Source organism: Dendrobates tinctorius, unplaced genomic scaffold (genome assembly GCF_039654945.1).
Source record: "Dendrobates tinctorius isolate UK_male_01 unplaced genomic scaffold, ASM3965494v1 ptg000008l, whole genome shotgun sequence".
Taxonomy (NCBI): domain Eukaryota; kingdom Metazoa; phylum Chordata; class Amphibia; order Anura; family Dendrobatidae; genus Dendrobates; species Dendrobates tinctorius.
The window spans coordinates 65296097-65317780 of record NW_027361676.1 but is presented as its reverse complement, the minus strand read 5'-3'; the positions used below and the strand labels follow the sequence as shown (position 1 = coordinate 65317780).

At 44.8% G+C, this 21684-nt stretch overlaps 1 protein-coding gene across 10 annotated transcripts in view; it reads right to left on the bottom strand.

Annotated features, from left to right (window-relative positions):
- The window catches only part of TENM3 (teneurin transmembrane protein 3), a 1679324-nt gene that overhangs the window by 18183 nt on the left and 1639457 nt on the right, over positions 1-21684 (bottom strand). For all 10 annotated transcript variants that reach the window (XM_073577886.1, XM_073577891.1, XM_073577894.1 and 7 more), the window contains 2 exons: positions 10897-11072; positions 10377-10612 (listed from right to left, as the gene is read on the bottom strand). In XM_073577886.1, the coding sequence (XP_073433987.1) occupies positions 10377-10612; positions 10897-11072 (412 nt within the window). The remainder of the gene's footprint in view (positions 1-10376; positions 10613-10896; positions 11073-21684) is intronic.

Here is a 21684-nt window from a genome sequence, read left to right as displayed (position 1 = left end):
TCCTAAAGCCAAATTGGATATAATTCCACACCAAACATAACAAAGAGGGAGGACAAAAGTATTGGCACTGTTTGAAAAATCATGTGATGCTTCTCTAATTTATGTAATTAACAGCACCTGTAACTTACCTGTGGCACCTAACAGGTGTTGGCAATAACTAAATCACACTTGCAGCCAGTTAACATGGATTAAAGTTGACTCAACCTCTGTCCTGTGTCCTTGTGTGTACCACATTGAGCATGGAGAAAAGAAAGAAGACCAAAGAACTGTCTGAGGACTTGAGAAACCAAATTGTGAGGAAGCATGAGCAATTTCAAGGCTACAAGTCCATCTCCAAAGACCTGAATGTTCCTGTGTCTACCGTGCACAGTGTCATCAAGAAGTTTAAAGCCCATGGCACTGTGGCTAACATCCCTAGATGTGGCCAGAAAAGAAAAATTGACAAGAGATTCCAACGCAAGATTGTGCGGATGTTGGATAAAGAACCTCCACTAACATCCAAACAAGTTCAAGCTGCCCTGCAGTCCGAGGGTACAACGGTGTCAACCCGTACTATCCGGCGGCGTCTGAATGAAAAGGGACTGTACGGTAGGAGACCCAGGAAGACTCCACTTCTTACCCCGAGACATAAAAAAGCCAGGCTGGAGTTTGCCAAAACTTACCTGAAAAAGCCTAAAACATTTTGGAAGAATGTTCTCTGGTCAGATGAGACAAAAGTAGAGCTTTTAGGGCAAAAGCATCAACATAGAGTTTACAGGAGAAAAAAGAGGCATTCAAAGAAAAGTACACGGTCCCTACAGTCAAACATGGCGGAGGTTCCCTGATGTTTTGGGGTTGCTTTGCTGCCTCTGGCACTAGACTGCTTGACCGTGTGCATGGCATTATGAAGTCTGAAGACTACCAACAAATTTTGCAGCATAATGTAGGGCCCAGTGTGAGAAAGCTGGGTCTCCCTCAGAGGTCATGGGTCTTCCAGCAGGACAATGACCCAAAACACACTTCAAAAAGCACTAGAAAATGGTTTGAGAGAAAGCACTGGAGACATCTAAGGTGGCCAGCAATGAGTCCAGACCTGAATCCCATAGAACACCTGTGGAGAGATCTAAAAATGGCAGTTTGGAGAAGGCACCCTTCAAATATCAGGGACCTGGAATAGTTTGCCAAAGAAGAATGGTCTAAAATTCCAGCAGAGCATTGTAAGAAACTCATTGATGGTTACCGGAAGTGGTTGGTCGCAGTTATTTTGGCTAAAGGTTGTGCAACCAAGTATTAGGCTGAGGGTGCCAATACTTTTGTCCGGCCCATTTTTGGAGTTTTGTGTGAAATGATCAATGTTTTGCTTTTTGCTTCATTCTCTTTTGTGTTTTTTCATTTAAGACAAATTAAATGAAGATAATAATACCAAAGAACTTGTGTTTGCAATCATTTTCAGGAAGAAACTGAATATTATCTGACAGAATTGCAGGGGTGTCAATACTTTTGGCCATGACTGTAGGTATATATTGAGCGCAGCCGCTGTCTCTAGCATGTAGGTATATATAGAGTGCAGCCGCTGTCCCTAGCATGTAGGTATATATAGAGCGCAGCCGCTGTCTCTAGCATGTAGGTATATATAGAGCGCAGCCGCTGTCTCTAGCATGTAGGTATATATAGAGTGCAGCTGCTGTCTCTAGCATGTAGGTATATATAGAATACAGCCGCTGCCTCTAGCATGTAGGTATATATAGAACACAGCCGCTGCCTCTAGCATGTAGGTATATATAGAGTGCAGCCGCTGTCCCTAGCATGTAGGTATATATAGAGCGCAGCCGCTGTCTCTAGCATGTAGGTATATATAGAGCGCAGCCGCTGTCTCTAGCATGTAGGTATATATAGAGCGCAGCCGCTGTCTCTAGCATGTAGGTATATATAGAGTGCAGCCACTGTCCCTAGCATGTAGGTATATATAGAGCGCAGCCGCTGTCTCTAGCATGTAGGTATATATAGAGCGCAGCCGCTGTCTCTAGCATGTAGGTATATATAGAGAGCAGCCGCTGTCTCTAGCATGTAGTTATATATAGAGCGCAGCCGCTGTCTCTAGCATGTAGGTATATATAGAGTGCAGCCGCTGTCACTACCATGTAGGTATATATAGAGCGCAGCCGCTGTCTCTAGCATGTAGGTATATATAGAGCGCAGCCGCTGTCTCTAGCATGTAGGTATATATAGAGCGCAGCCACTGTCTCTAGCATGTAGGTATATATAGAGTGCAGCCGCTGTCTCTAGCATGTAGGTATATATAGAGAGCAGCCTCTGTCTCTAGCATGTAGGTATATATAAAGCACAGCTGCTGTCTCTAGCATGTAGGTATATATTGAGTGCAGCCGCTGTCTCTAGCATGTAGGTATATATAGAGTCCAGCCACTGTCTCTAGCATGTAGGTATATATAGAGCGCAGCCGCTGTCTCTAGCATGTAGGTATATATAGAGCGCAGCCGCTGTCTCTAGCATGTAGGTATATATAGAGCGCAGCCGCTGTCTCTAGCATGTAGGTATATATAGAGTGCAGCCGCTGTCTCTAGCATGTAGGTATATATAAAGCACAGCTGCTGTCTCTAGCATGTAGGTATATATAGAGAGCAGCCTCTGTCTCTAGCATGTAGGTATACATAGAGAGCATCTGCTGTCTCTAGCATGTAGGTATATATAGAGCGCAGCCGCTGTCTCTAGCATGTAGGTATATATAGAGTGCAGCCGCTGTCTCTAGCATGTAGGTATATATAGAGAGCAGCCTCTGTCTCTAGCATGTAGGTATATATAAAGCACAGCTGCTGTCTCTAGCATGTAGGTATATATTGAGTACAGCCGCTGTCTTTAGCATGTAGGTATATATAGAGTCCAGCCGCTGTCTCTAGCATGTAGGTATATATAGAGAGCAGCCTCTCTCTCTAGCATGTAGGTATATATAAAGCACAGCTGCTGTCTCTAGCATGTAGGTATATATTGAGTGCAGCCGCTGTCACTACCATGTAGGTATATATAGAGCGCAGCCACTGTCACTACCATGTAGGTATATATAGAGCGCAGTCGCTGTCTCTAGCATGTAGGTATATATAGAGCGCAGCCGCTGTCTCTAGCATGTAGGTATATATAGAGCGCAGCCGCTGTCTCTAGCATGTAGGTATATATAGAGCGCAGCCGCTGTCTCTAGCATGTAGGTATATATAGAGCGTAGCTGCTGTCTCTAGCATGTAGGTATATATAGAGCACAGCCGCTGTCTCTAGCATGTAGGTATATATAGAGCGCAGCCGCTGTCTCTAGCATGTAGGTATATATAGAGCGCAGCCGCTGTCTCTAGCATGTAGGTATATATAGAACACAGCCGCTGCCTCTAGCATGTAGGTATATATAGAGCGCAGCCGCTGTCTCTAGCATGTAGTTATATATAGAACACAGCCGCTGTCTCTAGCATTTAGGTATATATAGAGCGCAGCCGCTGTCTCTAGCATGTAGGTATATATAGAACACAGCCGCTGCCTCTAGCATGTAGGTATATATAGAACACAGCCGCTGCCTCTAGCATGTAGGTATATATAGAGCGCAGCCGCTGTCTCTAGCATGTAGGTATATATAGAACACAGCCGCTGCCTCTAGCATGTAGGTATATATAGAACACAGCCGCTGCCTCTAGCATGTAGGTATATATAGAGCGCAGCCGCTGTCTCTAGCATGTAGGTATATATAGAGAGCAGCCGCTGTCTCTAGCATGTAGGTATATATAGAACACAGCCGCTGTCTCTAGCATGTAGGTATATATAGAGCGCAGACGCTGTCTCTAGCATGTAGGTATATATAGAGCGCAGACGCTGTCTCTAGCATGTAGGTATATATAGAACACAGCCGCTGCCTCTAGCATGTAGGTATATATAGAGCGCAGCCACTGTCACTACCATGTAGGTATATATAGAGCGCAGTCGCTGTCTCTAGCATGTAGGTATATATAGAGCGCAGCCGCTGTCTCTAGCATGTAGGTATATATAGAGCGCAGCCGCTGTCTCTAGCATGTAGGTATATATAGAGCGCAGCCGCTGTCTCTAGCATGTAGGTATATATAGAGCGTAGCTGCTGTCTCTAGCATGTAGGTATATATAGAGCACAGCCGCTGTCTCTAGCATGTAGGTATATATAGAGCGCAGCCGCTGTCTCTAGCATGTAGGTATATATAGAGCGCAGCCGCTGTCTCTAGCATGTAGGTATATATAGAACACAGCCGCTGCCTCTAGCATGTAGGTATATATAGAGCGCAGCCGCTGTCTCTAGCATGTAGTTATATATAGAACACAGCCGCTGTCTCTAGCATGTAGGTATATATAGAGCGCAGCCGCTGTCTCTAGCATGTAGGTATATATAGAACACAGCCGCTGCCTCTAGCATGTAGGTATATATAGAACACAGCCGCTGCCTCTAGCATGTAGGTATATATAGAGCGCAGACGCTGTCTCTAGCATGTAGGTATATATAGAGTGCAGCCGCTGCCTCTAGCATGTAGGTATATATAGAACACAGCCACTGCCTCTAGCATGTAGGTATATATAGAACACAGCCGCTGCCTCTAGCATGTAGGTATATATAGAGCGCAGACGCTATCTCTAGCATGTAGGTATATATAGAACACAGCCGCTGCCTCTAGCATGTAGGTATATATAGAACACAGCCACTGCCTCTAGCATGTAGGTATATATAGAACACAGCCGCTGCCTCTAGCATGTAGGTATATATAGAGCGCAGACGCTATCTCTAGCATGTAGGTATATATAGAACACAGCCGCTGCCTCTAGCATGTAGGTATATATAGAACACAGCCACTGCCTCTAGCATGTAGGTATATATAGAACACAGCCGCTGCCTCTAGCATGTAGGTATATATAGAGCGCAGACGCTATCTCTAGCATGTAGGTATATATAGAACACAGCCACTGCCTCTAGCATGTAGGTATATATAGAGCGCAGATGCTGTTTCTAGCATGTAGGTATATATAGAGCGCAGACGCTGTCTCTAGCATGTAGGTATATATAGAGCGCAGCCGCTGTCTCTAGCATGTAGGTATATATAGAACACAGCCGCTGCCTCTAGCATGTAGGTATATATGTGCAGTGCATCCACTGGCTGATATGTAGAGATGGCGAAACAGAAGCTGAGGATTTAGTAACCGCTGTCTTCATTTAACTTTATTCTCATCAATGACAGGAGACAGAGATAAACTATCCTGGAGCCTAGAATTGTGTGGAGTGAAAAACAACTTGTCACATAGTATTGATGCCGTGATATTACTCAAATATTGTGATTTACAATTAAATGCATAAGCAATTTGTTTTTCTTTCGATGGAACTCTAAACGTAAAACGTGTGGGTTTGTTTGTCATCTTTCGCTGGTGGAGGGGGTTTAATGATTAGATTAATCTTCCAAGGTCACCAGTCATATAGCATATTATAATTGCAGTCATTCACTTGTCAGAAAAGCAGCACTACTGGTTAATCCTCACAATAGCTAAAACACATATTAGATGATTGTATTTGATGGTCTACGCTTTCTTTTCCAGAAGATTGTTTGGCACGATTAGTAAAAATATATCATCAGAATAGCAGAAAAAAATGAACAAAGTCATATTAAGGTCCTATAGCGGTGCATGAGGTCTGTGTTGTACTTCTCTATGTCTCTTCTCTATCCATGAAGGTAGAAGCATTGCTGGAGCCATTGCGCATACAAACTTTGGCTCTTTATGCTCAATCCACTACTCAAGCTCTTTAAAGAGAAATTATTGGCTTTATTCTAATGTTGAATTATATATACAGTATATATATGGTGATTACTACAATTCTAAGTCAACAAAAATGTCTTTGCCTAGTTTCTCTCAAAATACCGTTGTGTGTCCAGATTGCACAATCAAGTGGCTATGATTAAAGACGACCTAGACTAGGCTAAGGGCCCGTCACACATAGCGACTCACCAGCGTTCCCGACAACAATATGAACTTATCAGGATCGCTGGTGAGTCGCTACATGATCGCTGGTGAGCTGTCAAACAGGCAGACTCACCAGTGATCAGCACCAGCGACGACGAGACCAGCGGGAGACCAAAAAATGTCCAGGGCGTTCCACAACGATCAGCGATACCCGGCAGGGGGGGCGGTCGCTGACTGGTGTCACACACAGCGATCTCGCTGGTGAGATCGCTGTTGTGTCACAAAACTTGTGACTCAGCAGCAATCTCGCTAGCGAGATCATAGTGTGTGACGGGGGCTTAAGGTGGCTAAAATTTATATCATTAAATGGAATCTTAATCTGAGAGCACATTGATGTACGGACTGAGATCCTGATTCCAGCAATGTGTCATTTACTGGGTTGTGTGTTATTGCTTCAATAAAAATAGTGTTTTATCAGCAGGAGATTATCACTAGAGGACCAGGACAATTAGACTTTTGTAAAGGTTTTATCAATGATGTTAAGGTTTTATCAGAAACAATTTTGTGGCTATGGTCATAGGTAACCTAGACAGTGGGCACAAAATGATGGATTATTCTAATTGATGTTTTTTTCTTGTGCATGTTCATATTATTTATAGTTTAGGGCCGCAAAAAATGCAAGATACGCAGCGTTTTTTTCCGTCATACGTAAGATGATGCGGGTAAAATACACTGCGTAAACATGAGTTTTGCATGCGTTTGCACGCGTCTTTGCATGCGTTTGTGCATGCGGATGAAACACTGCAGACTCAAACGTTAATGTGAACCTAGCCTGAGAAAGCACAAAAACTACTTGTTACAAGTCGACAGCAGCAATAAAAATGGCATATGGAAAGTAATGGACCAATTTAACAGATCCATGGCGCTTTGTCTCGGCCTATTACCACAACAATATTATAACAGGTAATGAAATGTTTAAGAGCTAAATAAAAGTGATAATGATTTCAATGTTCTGTAGATCTACAATTACAGATGATCGAATCCGCCAATATTGAGTTCGCCAAATCGTGTGGATTTTACAGGAAAACTAGATTTGTAGCAAAGTTATTCGCTGCAAATTGAATGTTCCCTATTATACTCTGGGGTGTCTTCAGACCCTAGAGCAGTGTTCCCCAACTCCAGTCCTCAAGAGCCACCAACAGGTCATGTTTTTAGGATTTCCCTTAAAATTGCACAGGTGAGATCTGCTTACCTGCCCGGGCAATAATTCCACCACCTGGGCACTGCTAAGGAAATCCTTAAAACCTGACCTGTTGATGGCTCTTGAGGACTGGAGTTGGCGAACACTGCCCTAGAGCATTATAAACAAGATGTAAAAAAAAAAAAAGTAATAATACTCACCTCACTGCTCCCCTGTCCCACCAACCACGTAGCTTGCCATCCCGTCCTCAGCATATCTTCTTTTCTCTCTTTCTCCCGTTGCACGCATTCTCTTCAGTCTCTTCTCACCAAACCTGGTCCTCTGGCTTGACTAGGCCTTGGATGTAACTTCAGCACTTCGCATTGCGACGGCACGACGTTTGCCATGATGGCACATTGCGCAAGACTGTCTGAGGTCTAGTCGAGGTGGAAGACCTGGCCTCGAATTAAGTGGCAAAAAAGAATGCATGTGACAGGGAAAGGAAAAAAAGAGATGTGGATGACCGGACAACAGGTTGCAGGGATGGTGGCACAGGTGAGGGTTGAGGTTTTATTTTTTTTAGCCATATGTCAGCACTGCCCCCTTTTCACAGGTAGGTTTTAAACACGGTCAGGTACCGATCCTGCTCTGCCCCCATCTATTTTGAGGCATGATGGCACATAGTGAGGTGAGTTACTATAGTACGGGACCATACTGGTTTGGTTCACCTTGTCCCTTTATGTTTTGTTGATCAAAATAATGTTAACAAAGTGCCCTATGTTTTTTCCATGTGCTACTATTTATTTACTTTCTGCAGTGTGCCTATGCATTTTGTTTTTATTCTAGATTATTTGTATTAATGGGCACAGCATACATGTGCACCTACATATTACACTTATACTAATAGGGATGCTCACCCTTGTTTTCCCTACACTGTGGAGTAATATGGCAGCTAGAGATCTAGAGATGGCCACTATTTTGCTGAATTCGTGAGGAGATAGCAAAATATCAGCATTCTGGATAATGCAATATTTGTGAATTTGAGGAGAATTCAGTTCTACTGGAATATGCTTACTCATTTCTAGAGATGGGCGGACCTCTGGATGTTCGGGTCTGGTGGGTTCTGCCAAACAGCTAAAATAAAAACTTCGGGTTCAGGTACCAGAACAATACCCGGACCCGAACCCAGACCCCATTTACTTGAATGGGGGGCCCGAACATCCAGTGTTTGCTGTCATGTGCATGATAGCATGGCAAACACTGCCTCTGATCATTGGTAAAACCATTACCGCTGGTCAGAGAGCCGCGTTTCCCACTCTATCAATAGAGAGCGTGAGCGCTCAGCTGTGATCGAAGGTATAAAGTTCAAATTGTTTGAAAAGAGGTGCACCTACTCCTGTGATTGTCTCAGATGAAATTGAAATCTACCTGGATGTAAGCTGGACACTAGACAACTGAGGTAATAAGGGTTCACACCAAAAAATGAAGAATCAATTGCAGCCCAAAATCAGAGAGAAAACGGTGGCACTCACCAGCCGATAAAACATTCCTTTATTTAGTCCATGACACGGGTACAGTGGGAGACGAAGGCCGTCCATCTGTGGACGAAGGCCGCTTCGCGCTGACTGCGCTTCCACTGGTCCTGATAGAACCCGTTGATAGGACCTGATAGGATCCATTGAAGGGCAGTCAGCATAAAACGGCCATCATGCACAGAAGGTATCCGCTCCTCTCCCGCTGTACCCGTGTCATGGACTATATAAAGGAATGTTTTATTAGATGGGGAGGTATAAAGTTCACCTCTAGTCACTGGTGTCGGCTGATGGGACTACTGTTCCCATCAGCCAATGCCTGCTCTCACTAATAACAGTGAGAGCAGGAGCGGCTGATGAAAGTATTCATCAGCCAGCGCCTGCGCTGTATATAAATAATATTTTTTTTTAAAAAATGGCGTGGGTTCCCCTGTATTTTTGATAACCAGCCAGGCAAAACTCACAGCTTGGGGTTGCAACCCTCAGCTGTCAGCAAGGTTGGTTATCAAGAAGAGAGGGGTCACCATGCTGTTTTTTATTTAATTATTTAAATGAATAATTTAAAAAAACAGCATGGGGTCCACCTCCATTTTTGACAACCAGCCTTGCTAAATCAGACAGCTGTGGCTGGTATTCTCAGACTGGTAAGAGGCCATGTATATTGGCCCCCAAAGCCTAAAAATAGCAGACTGCAGCCACCCAGAAAAGGCACATATATTAGATGCACCAATTTTGGCACTTTGCCCGGCTCTTCCCTCTTACCCTGTAGCAGTGGCAAGTGGGGTTCATATTTGTGGGGTTGATGTCAACTTTGTATTGACATCAAGCCCATGGCTTAGTAAAGGAGAGTTGTCTATAAGACGCCCCCAGCTGTCTGCTTTAGCAAGGCTGGCTGTCAAAAATGGAGGGGACCCTATGCCATTTTTTTAAATTACCATATTTATTTAGATAATTTTAAAACAGCTTCCTCGTGAAGTCTGTTTTCGGTGTCTGTGCCCGACCAGTAGGTGTTCGGTACGGACGCCGAACTTTATTGTTCCAGTTTGGCCATCTCTAGTTATCTCTAGATATAATACTTTAAAATGTGATATTTTTCACAATTTGGGTGGTTAGGCTGTTTGTTCTTAGAAGAAATGTTATATCCGATTATCATTTGCATTGTAATTTATTAAGTCAGACTGACACTTGATGTTCACACTGTTTTTTTATCACAGTTATATTATAATAAGTATGAGAAAACATTTCTGCAAAGAATTAAAATTTTAGCAAATTGTCATATCAGAATATATTTTTTACAGGGTTTGACTGAACTTAACATAGTTTTGGATGTTTCCCTTATGTTAAATGCTTTCCTGATGACAACTAACAGTTGTCTTAATTGGCACGTATTTGTCACAGGAATGAGGGTGAAACTCGGTAAGAATGAGAAAACAAATATGCACTTTTCTAAAGAATTCTGCTAGGAGACAATACTTTTAATGAAGTGCCAATTGAACAGAATAAATTGATAATCTAATTAGCTAGTGCAAACCTAATCAAGAAAATAAATTGTCAGATTTAGGCAGCATGCAGCTAATCACTTGTAGGGTACATCATTATAATGGAGATTGAAGACTAGCCAATTACATCATTATTTTGCTTACATATTTTTATTTACTGCCTCTTAAAATAAAATGTCCTAAAAATGAAATGAATACAATGGGTTTAACATTTAGGCTTACTCTGAGCTTTCGACCAAACACGTTGACTTTTCCTTGAACTTGTTCTTTTCGGAACCTCCACTCGACCAAGTTGTGCCCATTTTCTCCTGGTAGAGTCATATTTCTTTTTGTAACCGTTGGGTTGGCAGGCCCTGCTAGAATATGGGGTTCTGTTTGGAAATGCAAATCCATTCCATTACCATAGATAATTCTGATGGAACCATCATAGCCAACCTGGAAGCTGTTCCTCAACTGGTCTGGAGGGCAAAACATAATGAAATAATAACATCTTTTTAAGCATGTGTGAAATAAGCTGTTTCACATAGCAAGTTGATTAATGTAAGGAAGACTGATGCTCAACCCGAACAATACAACAGGTCTGAAGTTCATATTGAACAATGGATGGCAAAGAAATCATGTTAAGTGTTCTGTGCTTTTCACTTGGCTTTTATTTCTTGACCTCTTAACTGTGAGGGTGCCACTAAAAAAACAGTGAGACCTTCTGAAATCACTTTTCCTATAATGTGTGACATGCACTTACCTTGAACCATGGTATAAAAGGAATCAATTGAAGATAAATTGGAAATAATGCTGACATCTTCCTCTCTGCTAGATGACTCTATGTGTACTGTGATGGCTTTGTCCATTTCTCCATGGAGATTTGTGACAACACCCGTTGGGAACGTTACATTGGTAAGACGACCTTCACTGTTGTAGCTACAAACAAGAAATTGGACAATTTAATGTTCATACTGGATGGAACAAACCACAATCAAGAATCAGTTGATTTCACCTACTGTAGACAAGACCGCAGTCTTCTATAGAAACAAACACATGAACAAAACTACAAATTGACAGCTGCCATGTACAACTCTTGTGGAAAGCAAGATTGGACATGAAAAAGGTCTAATAAAATGTTAAATGTTTCCCCAAAACAGTTATACAAGATACAATTTGTAAGTAAATTAGTAAATTGTGCAACTTGAGGTATATTTAAACTGCACGATTATCATAAATGAGCCTGCTTAGGAACTGTTGTCGCTTAATACTTGTGTACTGTAAAAAGGCTGCCGATCACTTGAGAAATTAGCAGAATGCTCCTTCATTGGGTAAAATGATCTCTCACTTTGCCGAAAAGATCATAGTTCTCGACAGCACATTTTGATATGTAAACAAGACCTAGCGCTGCCGAGAACAATGGCATGCTATGTGCACTTAATGATACATTACAGCTTGTTCAGTGCCTGTGTAAAGAAGTTATTAATTGACTGACGATCAGCAAATAAGTAGTTGATCATGTTTGTCTGGTGCTACAGGTTGGCCAGTGTAAAAGAATCTTAACTGACGTACTGATAGAGTCCCGTTACATTTAGCAATGAACCAGCGATCCCGACAACAATACGAACCAGTCAGGATCGCTGGTGCATCGCTAAATGGTCGCTAGGGAGCTGCCAAACAGGCAGATCTCTCCAGCGATGCAGCAGGGATACAGCAATCCGTCGGGGGTCACTGTCATCTGTCACACCGCAGCAAGTCTGACGACTTCCGCCTGCGTCCATGAGTTCTGCGACGTCGCTAGTCGGCGCCGAACACAGCGATGCATGCAGGCCAACGGGACGCCAACGACGAAAAAATGGCCCTGGCCATTCGAGCACAATCAGCGATATCCAGCGGGGGGGGCCGGTCGCAGGTTAGTGTCACACAAAGCAAGATCGCTGGTGAGATCACTGTTGCGTCACAAAATCAGTGACGCTTTAGCGATATCGCTAGCAATCTCGCTATATGAGAAAGGCCCTCTAGTCTGAAAATTACCCTGATCTCCAGCTACAAGCTACAATCCTGGCAGGTTTTTTACTGTTTCCTGTATCAGCACACAACCAGTGCTGTTTGGAAAGGGGTCTTGGTGGGTGACTTTCTCAATTCAATTGCTAAGCCAGTCCTCTTCTGTGTCTTTAACAGAGAGAAGAGGTGGCTTAGCTATTGGAGTAACCACTCACACAGATATTGCTCTGGTCAAGTGTCAACCCAGGAGATGCTGTCCTGTGTGGGACACAAAGTGGAAGGAGACCTGTTCTGACCTGTTATTTGAGCTTGAAGCTGAAGATCTGGGCTTTTTTTATTCAGACGGTATAATAAGAATTGTTACAGATTGCTGCCCTCACTGTTTCCACTTTGACCACTAGGCAGCACAGCGCCTTTGTTGTGGGTGATGCGTGACATTGACAATCCTGTTTTATTCCTGTGACTTATGGTACTGCTAAATCAGGAAGCTATGGGGTTAATTTTTGTCTGATTTAGATCACTCCTTCCTGAGAACCCTGGGCGGGGCTTTCTGCTTTTTAAACATCTGAACCTCTGACTTCCACTGTCAGCCAATAGGTTCAGTTTATCTTGTCTATAGCCTTGTTCCTAGCATCTGTCCTGTTATATGATTACTTTGTTACCTTGCTTTGACCTATGTGATGACCCTTCTTGCTGCCAGCTCACACCACCGTGCAGCAGCTTACAATCTGTGGATCAAGCCCAGGGGTCCCTGTATAATTCTAGATCCATGTACAGCGGTTATATGGTGAAGGCAAGGGCGACCTCTGGGATCTGGTAAATGGAGTGGTAAGTGCAAAGTCTGTCCATGGAATACTACCAACAGTGACGCCCATGACAGGAAGTTGTTGAGTTTGCGCATATTCAAACTGACATTTAAATACCCAATATTATAATGCATATCTATTCTCAAAAATAAACTGCATATAATGGAACTCAGACTATTTGGCTAAATGAATGAAACAATATCTGAGATCTACATTTCATATATAAATATCACAGAGTACAATCAGAAAATCACTCAGAAGATTGATGACAGTCAGATTAATAAGGATAGAAAATATTAAACGTCAGCACCAATACACACTGTCATCCTAGACCAAGCTCTTTGCTAGGTTGAAATACGTTCCAAAAATCCCATTCAATGTCATTAAAAGGTATAATACTATCACTGATGCAGTACTTGGCACGCACAGGCTCAGCTATAAATGAACAAACTGGGCAGAAAAATAAAACGTCTACCAAGCATTAGCCAGGCTTAGATGGAAATCTTTATGCCACAGATGAGTTGCTGGTCTACCCTGCCCTTTTACTGTGTGTTTTATCACACACTTCTCCTAAGGACTCTTTTATTATTACGGAGCAGCATTCACTCTTTTATATCCTACACAAGGTACAGTATAAATATGAGCAGTCCTGGAATTAACACTGACGTGGCTTAGAGAATGAAGGACCAACCCAAATAAAGCTGGTGGAAGTAATGCTCAAAAGTCCTTCATTCATATAGTCCATCTCTACACAATGTATGCAGACCTCATCCGTTTACTTGCTGGTTATACTGTAAGTAAGCCGCAATGTTCTGCCAAGAATTGCTCTAAGGGAATTATTGTTACCTATGTTTAAAAAGCAAGAATGAGCAGTGCACGATTCAATAAACGTTATCCATAAAAATCTAAAGAGTTTCTTGAAGTCAATTTTTCCCTTACTGTTACAATTTGTCAAAGAAATTAAAAAACATAAGAGTTTAACTTCACATTACATTTAAGTTAATATCTTCTCAAGAACCCCATTCATTCATTAAAGGTATTTTCTGGGTATATAATGATGATAACCTAGCCTTAGGCTAGGGTCATACGACCGTATTTGCTCTCAACAGAGAGAATAGGGCCGATTATGCTAATCACACTCTGATCAACCTCAGAAAGATCAGAGACTGATTATAGTGTGATCTGATTATCTCAGATTAGGAGACAAAGGAAAAGAAATGTCCCCATCTTCTCCATTCTGTGTTTCTGAGGAAACTAGACTGCACTCAGATGCCATCCGATTGCAGCCTAATTTTCTCCACAGACTCAATGACTTGCATGGCAGAGTGTGATCCAAATATCGGATGCACGGCACATATGCGCGGCACCATAGAATAACATTGGTATGATTGGAATCTGATGTTTTGTTGGATCGCGCTTGGACTGAAAACACGGTTTTCTGCACGAGTCCTTACGATAGGTCGTCAAAATCAGATAGAATCGAGTACTAGAAATCAGCTCCTATTCTATTAAAATCAGCTCCTGAATAGAGATGAGCGAACATCATTGGGTCCCTCCTTATTCGGAAAGCTATAGCGCTTACTAAAGAAGCTGCATCAGGCATCCGGATACCTGGAGCGCTCCCAATGACCAGGTGTTCCGAGCCGCTGCTGCAGGTGTCATGGCTGTGTGACAGTCCCAACACATCATTGGAGAGCCTGTGGCTTGTCACACAGCCGCGATGCCGAACAGCTGATTATCGGGAGCGCTCCAGGTGTCCGGGTTCCCTCTGCAACTTCTTCAATGTTCGCGCAACTCTACTCCTGGACACTGCTGTGCAGTATTCGGCAGTGGCCACTACTCACTAAACAGAGAGGTGCAGCGCCTTCAATGCTTATATTCCAGATTTGGTATGCGCTCATACCCTAAAGTTTTGAGACTGACACAAGTTTGGGTTTTCACAAAGTTTGCTATTTCAGTGTTTTTAGATCTTTAAGTTGGATGTTTCTATGGTTACTGGAGTACAATTATAAGCATTTACCAGGTATTTAAACTGCTATTGACAAGTGAATTAAGTTTATGCAAAGACCCAATATTAACAGTGCTGACCCTTATTTTTAAAGACTTGTGCCCTTCTCCGTGGCAGCCGGATATCAGCTTCTGGGTCCAACCCTGACTGGACTATCATTAAGGGCGTTTAACGCCAGAAATGCATCACATGTTATTGTTCCCCTTCACCATCTTTTGTTTTTTAATGGACCAACAATAAAGCAAATTATTTTTTAACAATATCAACGGATGGATGTGCTGATTTCCTTCTACCCATTCTTACCTAATTGGTGCTTGAGTTCTTCACAATTTCTGTGCTTTTGTTTCTCCACCTGCTTTTGATGATTGACCACTAGTTCTCAATGGGATTGAGATCTGGGAAGTTTCCTTACCATGGATCCTAAATATGGATGTATTTTTCACAGTGACATTTAGGCTATGTGCACATGTGGATTTGTTGCGTTTCCGCAGCGTTTTTTTCTGCGCGGAAATGCTCCAAAAACGCAAAGGATTACTAAAGCAAGGTTCATTAATGACAATCCTGAAGTGTTGTGCACATGATCTGGAAACTTCCATCCTGATTTGCAGCGTTTTATTTTCTGCAGCATGTTCAATCCGCAGCAAAAACGCAGGTGTAAAAAGGTTTGCGGATTAGCTGCGGATTTGGTGCAGATTTGCTGCAAATTTGGTGCCAAAGATGTTGCAGATTTGTCAAAGGAAATGATGTCAGAAGGAGGAAGATTGTATAGGCGGGGAATCTAGATTAGTGCCCATCTTTATTGAAGCACATCAACAATGGAGTTTGGAGAACAAAATGACATCACTTTTTTTTTTTAAATAATATATCTTTATTTAGCCAACAAATCCACAAACAATTCCTCATACAAATCAGCATGTAAATCCACATCAAAAACGCATAAAATTCTGCATCCAAAAGATGCAGAAACTGCGCAGAAATTTCCACAAGTAAATCCGCAACGTGCGCACATAGCCTTAGTTATCACTTTTGCCTATACACATATACAGTATATATATATATATATATATATATATATATATATATATATGTATATTCACATTTGGTTCTGTTTATATATATACATATTGTGGTGTAGTAACCACTGTGTCCGCTAGGGGGCACTGTGTAGAGGTCCCAGGGGAAAGGATGAATGACAGAGTATTGAGTGGCTGTTGTGTATCTCAAAGTGGGTGGCTTTGAGATGGAGACTTGTGTATGTGTGATCAGCAAGGACATTGCTGAAGTGCTGCATTAATATGTGAGGGAGAAGTCTCCACGTAACTAGAGAGATGAGCGGGTCTGGTTACCTATAAACCCACCCAGGGGTGGGTCTGAAAACGAAAGTATTAAAAGGCTTTGTGAGTGTGTGAAGGACTTGTGATGAGGTCATAGTCATGTGACCCGGTGGGCGTGGCTATAGACCATATAATGTGGCCAGGGTAGGTCACATGTGGTGAATGCTGGGATCCGGTTGGTCCAGTGTGAAAGGTCCCGCTAGGAGAAGCATCTCCTGGCTAACAGCCTGTGGAGTGGCTGTGTGTAATGGCTGTCAGCACCTGTTAGTTCCCTGGAGAGAATGAATGTCGGCTGCATGATAAAGGAACCATGAGGTTACCCGGACGTGGGTGAGATAACTTGGGGCTAGGAAGCCTGCACATTGAATACTGCATAACCTATATAACTATAGGACATTGCTAACAGAGGAAAACTCTGTAATGGACGCTGTGCTGATTATGCTGTTAAGTGAACTGTCTGTTGCTGTGATGGTTTATGATGGAGAATAAACTGCAAGGACTGTATTGATTTGATGGAAAATCCGTGCCGGATCTGGTTTTGTGGCTGCAAGCGAGTGATCCCCTAATTAGATGACAGTGCTACCTCACATTTGGTTGAGAAAGATATGGGCATTGTGGTAGCCTTGTTGCTGGGAGCAATGGAAGAGGACTGCAAAGTCGGTTGCTAAGGGCAACGCTGAGCCAGGAGGGCTGACGGTTGGGGAAGCCACTGCCCGGCTGTGGTTCTGGAACCGTGGGGCGGCCTAGTGAGTAAGGCACTGTCAGAATCGGTGAGCCCAGTGCGGCCGTTTCCCCAGGAGAAAAGGCTTATAGGGTGGCTCTGTGGAGAAGAGGTATCCGAGGACCTGTGTGGCCGACACAGGTAACGGACTGGTGTTTGTGTGGTACTGACCTGGGTCAGTGGGAAAGACTGTGTTCCTGGAGGGTCAGTGTTGGGAGGATCCCTGGAGCACGTGGTATGACCTTGGACCTGGTGAGGCATGAGTGTTGGGCAGTCTCAGGTGGAGACGGATGTCCTGAAGAGCACCCGCTGAGCTTCTGGACCTGGTGAGGCCGGTGTGTTGGGAAACCCTGGGAGGAGGGTCGGCTCCCTGAATAGCACCCGGTGCACCCTGTGTGTTGGACGGTCTCAGGCAGAGACGGTACGTCCTGAATAGCACACAGCCAGGACACGTGAGTTTTTTTGTGTGGTGTTTTTTTTTACTTAAATCAGCCTGCGGTGGCTCAGTGGGAGTCACGAAGGGGACAAGCAGCTTCCGGTAACTCGGCGGGGTTACGAAGGGGACAAGCGGCTTCTGGTGGATCGGCGGGTCCACGAAGATGGCGCAGCAGGAGCTGTGGCAGCGCAAGAAGGAACTGGTGTGGTGTCGGTGATCGGTGACAGCAGGAGCTGTGGTGGTGCCAGCAAGGACTTGTGTGGTATCGTTAAAAAGACATAAACTGTGTTGTGTGAACTGTGTTCTAAGAAGACCGGTATAACGGACATGGGGAAATCCCGAAAGGGGGCGGCGGCCCAAATCGGGGTGGTAGGTAGCCCAAAAGGGGGTGGAGTCCCAGAAGGGGGCGGTGACCGAAAGCGGGGTGGTAACCCAAAAAGGGGTAGAGTTCCAGGAGGGGGCGGCAACCCAAAGTGGGGTGGTGGTCCAGAAAGGGGCCGAGTTTGAAGAAATTACAACACTGGGTGACTCAGTGCGTATGTCTGGAGTACCGCAGTGTGGGTGTATATCTTGGTCAGAATGTGGGATATCCTTTCCGGATAGTAACGATGGGCCGCAGGTGTGTACCGTGATGCTGTACCAGGAAGGAGTCCTTGGTAAGCTGGACTCAAAGAGTCAGGTGACGCTGACAGGAACTCCGCTCGTTTTATCTCTGACCGAGAAAAACGTCAGAGTTCGCCGCGTCCACGGGGTCATTGTTAATTATAAGGTGGACAGAGTCCTGATTGAGATGAAAAAGGGGGAGTGCCAAGGTTGTAGGATGCCACCAAACTTAGTGCATACCTTTGAGAGGCGCCGGGACTTTGTTATATTTGATGATGTGGGGCAGGAGGATAGAGACGTTTCTACTGTGGGGCTAGCAGACACTGAGACGCTGACGCCCCCTAACGTGGACAGGCCAGAAAGAATGGCGTCAGATGAATTTACTGACCTGACGTCACCTGAAGGGTACCTCAGTGTGAATGAGAAGGGTGTGGTAAACAAAAAGAGCGGAGCTGACACATGGATAGAGAGTGCCTTGGGAGTTCACCGTACGGTGTAGTGTGACTGTGATGTGTTGTTTCCAGTAGCCACCACTAGGACAGAATCTAGTGCTGTGCCGACTGAAACTCGTGACAGGACTGATGGTAACCTGATCAAGAAGATAACGGAAGTAGAAACACGGTCAGAGGGTAACGGGGGCTCGACTGATGGGACTAACCCAGGGGTACCCTTTGACGATATAATTAAAGAAATAGTGGTGCAACACATGCTGGCCAAAAGAGAACAAGAGTAGGAGATACAGTTAATAAAAGAGACAGTGAAGGAACATCTCAAATGAGAAAGAGTGATGAGACAAAAGGCCAAGCACAGAGTGGAGGAGCTCGAGAAAGAAGTCCTGAAGCTCAGAGGTCACCTGTCAACGTGGCACAGCGTGAACAACACCTTAAGAGAGGATGTGGAAGGGCTCGAGAAAGAAGTCTTGCAGCTCAGAGGTCACCCGTCCACCTGGCAAAGTGTGAACAAGAACCACAAGGAAGAGATGGAGGAACTCAGAGGAGTAGTTAAAAGTCTTCTGTGGGAGAAGAGCTTGGATGGAGATGTAGAGCGGCCGGGTCCGAGTGATAACAAGATGGAACTGCCGGTACCCATCTTGGCAGAGAGTAGTGAAGAGATGAGATCTCCTGAAGTTGGTGAGCAAAGAACTGAAGAAGACAGTCACCCGGTGGGGTCAACTGTAGTGAGGGAAGTGTCCATGGTAAAGCCAGAGCCTCCTGGCCAGGAAGAGAGCAAGGCCACGACCTTCAAGTTGGTGATTGATGTACCAGAAGACATGCAAGAAGCATGTGCTGAGGAAGGTGTGCATGAGGCTTTCAAAGAGGCGGTCAAAGCGTGTAAGGTGCACTGGGCACCTGAGACTCGGCAGTTGGTGATAGTATCAGTCAGAGAAGATACATCAAACTGAGTAGCTGTCTTGAAAGAGATGCATTTGCAGTGTCTCCACGCCAAACAGTTGGTCAGGCAGAGTAATGTGAAAGCTGCTCGACGCCTAGAGTTAGCAAGGGAGGCTATGGATCGGCGGGGTTTGCAGAAAGAGGTGGTTCCAGTACCCAAAGCTCTGATTGGGAGAATCATTGGAAGATCCGGGAAGGTAATGCAGGACCTTGTGAATATCTCCGGTGTGGTGAGGGTGAGGATCCCTCCTGATGATGAAGACCAGATATCCAGTGAAGTGGGTAGGATTCCCATCATGGTGGTTGGTTCCGTGGAGAGCCTGAGAGACTTTCGAGTGCTCGTGGAGTATCGAGTGGGATACCTGCAAGAAATTGAGCAGTTGAGGTTGGACCGCCGGCGAATTAATGAAGAAGTATGGAATACCAGGTGGCGGCCGCCTCCAACCCAGCAAGATGTAAGGACCTGAAGCGTTCCACCAAGAAGTGACAGGGCAAGTGGCCAAAGAATGTCAGTGAGTGGCAGTTCGACGGGCCATACGAGGCTGAGAGACATTAGTTCCGTTGAGACGCTGAGTGGGTCAGACTCAGGCCAGACAGTAGACTCAAGTAAGATGGATGACCGTACCAACCGGGGGAGCTGGTCGGGGAACGGAACAGAGAGAGGAAGGTGGTGACTAGACAGTGTCTGATGACGCAGACAGACTGTAACTGGAGGGTCAAAGATCAGGACCGATATTCTGACCGCTGGGGGCAGGGGAGGCCTAACGTAGAGAGGAGGCCGTATGACAGATGGAAAAGGTTCTCTCGACCTGTGGGGCAAGGTGTAATGAGTGCCCGGTCTCAAAAGCCTGATGTAATGTTGTGTGTTCAACCCCACATGTTTGAACAGAGGGGGGAGGTATGTGGTGTAGTAACCACTGTGTCAGCTAGGGGGCGCTGTGTGGCGGTCCCAGGGGAAAGGATGAATGGCAGAGTATTGAGTGGCCATTGTGTATCTCAAAGTGGGTGGCTTTGAGATGGAGACTTGTGTATGTGTGATCAGCAAGGACATTGCGGAAGTGCTGCATTAATATGTGAGGGATAAGTCTCCAGTTAACTAGAGAGATTGGCTGGTCTGGTTACCTATAAACCCACCCAGGGGTGGGTTTGAAAACGCCTGTAGTAAAAGGCTTTGTGAGTGTGTGAAGGACCTGTGATGAGGTCATAGTCTTGTGACCGGGTGGGCGTGGCTATAGACCATATAATGTGGACAGGGTAGGTCACATGTGGTGAATGCTGGGATCTGGTTGGTCCAGTGTGAAAGGTCCCACTAGGAGAAGCATCTCCTGGCTAACAGCCTGTGGAGTGGCTGTATGTAATGGCTGCCAGCACCTGTTAGCTCCCTGGAGGGAATGAATGTCAGCTGCATGATAAAGGAACTGTGAGGTTACCCAGACGTGGGTGAGATAACTTGGGGCTAGGAAGCCTGTTCATTGAATACTGCATAACCTATATGTCTATAGGACATTGCTAACAGAGGGAAACTCTGTAATGGACGCTATGCTGATTATGCTGTTAAGTGAACTGTCTGTTGCTGTGATGGTTTATGATGGTGAATAAACCGCAAGGACTGTATTGATTTGATGGAAAATCCGTGTAGGATCTGGTTTTGTGGCTGCAAGTGAGTGATCCCCTACTTAGATGACAGCGCTACCTCACAATATATACACAGACATACACCTAAGAAAGGTTCTCATATGGACCGAAACTACTCCTCTATGGGCCATTACATTTATCATATTTTACAAATTGCTGCATTGGTGTGCTGACTCCAGCTGGAGGAGTGGTCCTTGCATGGGGGGCTCTGCACCCTTTTCTTTTCTGTAGGTGCTGCACCCAGGATCAAAACTAGGGGGGACAAGCCGTGGTCGTTCAGGTTGTATAATACTCCACACAGTATAATGAGCCCCATATCTGTATACACATCAGCTCAGCCAGCCCCCAGCCCCTGTGTACACAGAAGTCCAGCCAGTCCCTGTATACACATCAACCCAGCCAGCCCCCATCCCCTGTATACATCAGCCCAGACACAGGCCCCAGCTCAGCACCTGTCCTGACACTGTAGCGATTGCCTCAGGAGCGCGTGGGTACGCTCCTCCAGATGCCTGAGTTGAGACCGTCACTGACCTGATAAGTTCAGGTTCAGCGACGCACTGCAGCCAGGGGCGGGACACGGGGAGAGCACAGCGCTCTCTCTCCGCCCACAAAG